The 5339-nt window shown below is 37.3% G+C and overlaps 1 protein-coding gene across 1 annotated transcript; it reads left to right on the top strand.

Moving 5' to 3' along the window:
- On the top strand, positions 1-4423 carry LOC122075734 (phytosulfokine receptor 1-like). Its single transcript, XM_042640879.1, has 2 exons — positions 1-2374; positions 4083-4423. The coding sequence occupies exon 1, from the start codon at positions 256-258 to the stop codon at positions 2311-2313; it is 2058 nt and encodes a 685-aa protein (XP_042496813.1). The 5' UTR covers positions 1-255; the 3' UTR covers positions 2314-2374; positions 4083-4423.
- Positions 4424-5339: the final 916 nt, after the last annotated feature.

Below are 5339 nucleotides of genomic sequence, written 5' to 3'. Positions count from 1 at the left end.
CATTCATAACTCCTGTCATAGGGCTTTTATCAGTCAACGCCTGTATGAAGCCTTCGCCTACACGGGAACCTGATCCGGACAAACCTGCTCCGCGTGACTTTTGGTTCAAAGATTTGATTGGAAGAATGGTTGAGTTGGTCTTTCCTCTGCACTGATTTCATTTCTTCTGAATGTGAAGAACGCAAGAAATCCATGAAATTGGACCTCAAAGCAACCAGGTTTTGGAAGAAGGGTACTCTTTGATCATAGCTTAACATGGGCAACAATGGGAATTTCTGGGTGTTGTTTGTATTTCTGTGGCTCTGTTTCCAAGCACAGGCTTCTAATTCTCAAACCCAGAACTGTAACTCCAAGGACTTGAAAGCATTGGAGGATTTCATGAAGGGCTTGGAATCAGGGATTTCTGAGTGGGGAAGTAATGTTCCTTCTTATTGCTGTAATTGGGTTGGTGTCACTTGCTCTTCTTCTACAGATTCCAGCAGAAGGGTAGTTGGGTTGGAGCTTGGGTTTAGAAGATTGAAAGGTTCTTTATCTGAATCCTTGGCTGGTCTAGATCAGATTAGGCTTCTCAATCTCTCCAACAATTTGTTCATAGGTAAACTTACTTCTAATCTGTTTAATTTGCAGAACTTAGAAGTCCTTGACTTGAGCAATAATGGTTTCTCTGGCTTGCTTCCTCTGGAAATCGATCTACCCTCACTTCAACATCTTGACATATCTGAGAATCTGTTAGAAGGTGCCATTAATACTGGTATCTGTAAGAAATTAAACCAAGTTCAAATTCTTAATCTCTCCATGAATCACTTCTTTGGAAATGTTCCTCTTGGTTTTGGTAATTGTACTTCATTACAGTATCTTTCTCTTAACTCAAATTATCTCTCCGGGACTCTGCCCCCGGATTTATTTTTGCTAGCAAAATTGAGAAGATTGTATCTTCAGGATAACATGATTTCTGGGTCTCTGAGTGATGGGATTCGTAACTTGACAAACCTTCTGGAATTGGACATCTCATCCAATAACATCTCTGGATCGATCCCAAATGTTTTTGATAGTCTTAAACAGCTAGAACGATTTTCAGTCCATTCAAATAAATTACTTGGTGGTTTACCCATTTCCCTTTCCAATACCCCAACCCTCAACTACCTTAATCTGGGACAGAATTCTCTTGGTGGTCCACTCAATCTTAATTGCTCAGCTATGGCTTCTCTCACATCCCTGGATATCGGTTCTAACAACTTCCATGGCCCTATTTTTGATGTTCTCTCCTCCTGTAAAAAACTGAGGTCTATAAATCTTGCTGCAAACTATATTAATAGCTCAATCCCTAAGAGCTTCATGAACCTCAAGGCTCTATCTTCCCTGTCACTCTCTAACACCAGCCTCCACAATATATCAACCGCTTTTAGGGTTCTACAAAAATTCCGCAAACTTACAACTCTGGTTCTTTCAGCAAATTTCTATAAAGAGGAATTACCTTCTGAAGGGAGCCTAAATCTCTGCAGTCTGAAAACCCTTATAATTGCAAACTGCGGTCTTACTGGTTCGATCCCGACATGGTTGAGTAAGTCCACTAATTTGCTGCTCTTGGATCTCTCATGGAACCAGTTGGGTGGAATGATTCCACACTCTTTGGGTGAGCTGAAGTATCTCTATTATTTGGATTTGTCAAACAACTCCCTTTCTGGAGAAATGCCTAGAAGCTTGACTACATTAGACGGCCTCATCAGTGAAAATATCTCATCTGGACCCTCGCTTGATTTTCCATTGTTTAGGACACATGGACAACATCCATGGCTGTACAAACAGATTGGAAGCTTTCCTCGGACGTTGAACCTGATGAATAACATGCTTACTGGACCTATTTGGCCTGAGTTTGGAAAACTGAAGAGACTTCAAGTTTTGGATTTGAGTTTCAACTTTCTCAATGGAACCATTCAGAGTGAATTGTCAAGGATTATATACTTGGAGCATTTGGATTTGTCGCATAATAATCTATCAGGAACTATACCCGGTTCCTTGGTCAATCTCAACTTTCTTTCAACATTTAGTGTTGCTTACAATCAGTTATCTGGAATGATCCCTACAGGTGGCCAGTTCCTGACCTTCACACTCTCAAGCTTTGAGGGGAACAAGAATCTTTGTGGTCCATTAATAAACTTGTCCTGCTTTTCTGATAATGCACCTATCTTAGATAGCCAAAAGGCCCGAAAGACATTTACTTTGTCTGGGCTTCCCTTCGGAGTTGGAGCAGCTGTAGGTTTTGCTCTCAGTGTCACCATTTGTTACGTATCAGGTTGGGTCTTCCCCCAGTGAGCAGAGGAAGGTAGGGACAAGCAACAAGTCCAGCGATGACTGCCAAGACACGATGTAGCTGGTAATTTTCAAAACTGAACATTATTAATCCAGCAAACAAGAGAAAGCATTATAGCAAGACCTATCAAGAATGTGTATATTGTATCTCTTAAAAGTAGGCTTTTTATATGTAGTTGAATTCTTGTAGTTCTCCCTTACATTTTTGTGGAGTCGGATAATGCCTCTCTTATAGATACAATTAATAGGCAATCCCCTCTTCCCCCCATTGACATTTTTGGTATTGTCTCTGATATCAAAATCCTTGCCTCCAAATGTAGAGAATGTAATTTCTCTTTTATCTCTAGGGAAGCAAACGATGTTGCTCATTCCCTAGCCCGGAAGGCCCTATCTATGGCATGTAAGATAGATTGGCCACTTTCCACTCCTTGGCTTCTAGATCTTTGTAATCAGGATGCGTTGAGCTCCTCATGCCCTCTTTTGCAATAAAATTTCCCCTTACCAAAAAAAAGAACATTGTGTTTCTTCTATTTTATTAGGCCTTCTTACAGAACACCTCATAAAAAAAATTTGACAAAAGTGATTCATTGCAAATCTGCAATTTTATTAACCATCTTTGTAAACAGAAAAGTTTGAAATTTAATGCACTGAGACTTTAGCTACAAGATATGTGAGAATGCATTCAATTCGGCATTTTCATAAATATTCTTTCATCTTTAGTTTAGGTTTTGGTCGAAGAATTTCTTAAAAAAAAAAAGTTTGTCTATTGGAACACTGTTGAGATTCCAACAAATTTCTAATCAAGTTCATGCTTACCAACCAGCATTCTTCATCAATTTCCTTGTTTTGGGGCAGATCTTAGTCTTGGATTTGTTTGTGTGAACTTTGATTTCACAGTCCTCACCATGGTGTACTCCTCAGAGCCATTGAAAATTGAATTCTAAGGTATCTAAGAGGCACAACTAAGTTTTATTTTTTTATTTTTTATTTATATTTATTGGAAACTCGTTATCAATGGTGGAAGGTTTTGTGCTCTGCTCTGTTCAACAATAATGTCATATAATTGATATCAATCAATCATTTGCATGGTAAATCCTTCGACTATAATGTCATATAATTGATATAAATCAATCATATGCATAGTAAATACTTCAAAACTATTGATTCGCAAGAACTTGAGCATGGGAGTAGGCTTCCCAAAACTTATTAGGCATTCTTACAGAACACCTTGTGAACAAAATTTAACAAAACTGATTCAGTGCAAATCTGCAGTTTTATTAGCAGTCATTGTAAACAGGAAAGTGTGAAAATGTAATGAACTGAGATGGTAAATTGCAACATATGTAAGAGTGTAGTCTATTTGAAATTTTATAGCTCATTAGAATCACTGAAAATTGGAAGATTAGGAACCATCTGAAACTAATTTTCTTTCAGTTTATGTTTTGGTGGAAGAATTTCTTTGAAAAAATTTGTGAGTTGGGGCCCTGTTGAGATTCCTACAAATTTCTAATCAAGTTCACACTTACCAACCAGCATTCTTCATCGATTTCCCTGTTTTGGAGCATATCTTACTCTTGAATTTGTTTGTGTGAAGTTTGATTTCACAATCCTCACCATGGTGTACTCATCAGAGTCACCTGAAAAAGGAAATGGCAAGAACAGAATTGCTTCTGCTGAAAGAAATTGGGTTCAAATGTTATATCGAGCTGTCTCATAAGCTTCTTATCATATACTTTGGTATGCTTGGATTGACATCTCACGAATTGCCACAGGAAACTTGGAATATAGCCAATGATAGCCTATGCACAACAATTGCGTCTGGTCCTTTCAGAACTGAAATCATTGTGTGTGGAATAATGTAGGAGGGTGGGTTCTGATGTAAAATGGATGCCATTGACAAGGTCTATCCAGTTTTAAGACACTTCTATATAGTCTTCCCAAGGTGCAGTACATTCCAGTGTGTAGAGATGGTTTCATCGGACAGACTGCTTAATCATGTACACAAATTATGATTTTAAGGATTGATTTGTCTTTAGTTCTCGTACTTTATTTTTGTTCTTTTGAAGTCCATTAATATTGATGTGAATCAGGTGAATTTTTTGTGGATAAGGCTTAGCTGAATGGACATGCATTATATTCGTTTAGTCTCTTTGAATTACTTTTCCTGCCATAGTAATACTTTATTATACTCTGAATTCCAAACTGTCTTTTGGAACTTCTGTGCTACTTACAGACACTGCTTACATCTGCTTAATTTTTTTATGGAAATTTTTTGGACTGGAGCGTTACCATCTCCCCTCCCCAACAGTAATATCTAATGTTCTGGATATTTTACTTCTCTGTCCCTCTAACATTTGGGTTATGAATTTATTTTCCAAAGTTTCTTCTGTATTTTATGCCACATAATACAGTAACTTCTGGACTCTCTTTGTTACTTAAAAGTCAATGGAGGAAGGGGCAATTCTGTATTGTTTGATTCTTAAATGTAAATTTTCTGTTTCCCCCTTTATTTATGGATTGGTTTGGATTTATGTTTCTTTACTTTTCCTTTTCTTCCCTCTTCTTGATTTGGCTCATGAAAGTCTACTACACCTTTTACTGCTTCAGAGCTTTGAATGCGTTTCTGTTCTTGCCAATACAAATATTAAAAAATCGACTCCACATTTTGCTTACATGTTGCTTAGTTTCTTTGCAGTTGTATTAGAACCCAGCTTTCATTATGGTGATTTGTTCTGTTGGTAATATATAAACAATAAATGAGCCTAAATTGAATGTAGAAATTATATTTTGCTCTTATGACATTTATAGATTCACATTCTTCTTCCTATTGTTCTTGATTTCTTTATGAATCATTGTCCTTCAGTCAATCGGTTGGTTAATGTCAAAAGGCCTTTTAACTTCACTCTTTTTTCCTGGACTAAAGAAAAGATATGAATTTTGCTTGATAAATCAGGATACAGATACGCTGACCCCATTTAGTTGGCATAAGGCTATGTTGTTGTTGTGAATTGGGATACAGATGCAGCTTA

The sequence above is a fragment of the Macadamia integrifolia genome, chromosome 1, assembly GCF_013358625.1.
Source record: "Macadamia integrifolia cultivar HAES 741 chromosome 1, SCU_Mint_v3, whole genome shotgun sequence".
NCBI lineage: Eukaryota > Viridiplantae > Streptophyta > Magnoliopsida > Proteales > Proteaceae > Macadamia > Macadamia integrifolia.
The sequence above is the reverse complement of the archived record's forward strand: the minus strand, read 5'-3'. Positions and strand labels throughout refer to the sequence as shown.

Excerpts from the sequence above, each read along its gene's own strand:
- LOC122075734 (XM_042640879.1), top strand. The coding sequence starts at position 256 with ATGGGCAACAATGGGAATTTCTGGGTGTTGTTTGTATTTCTGTGGCTC.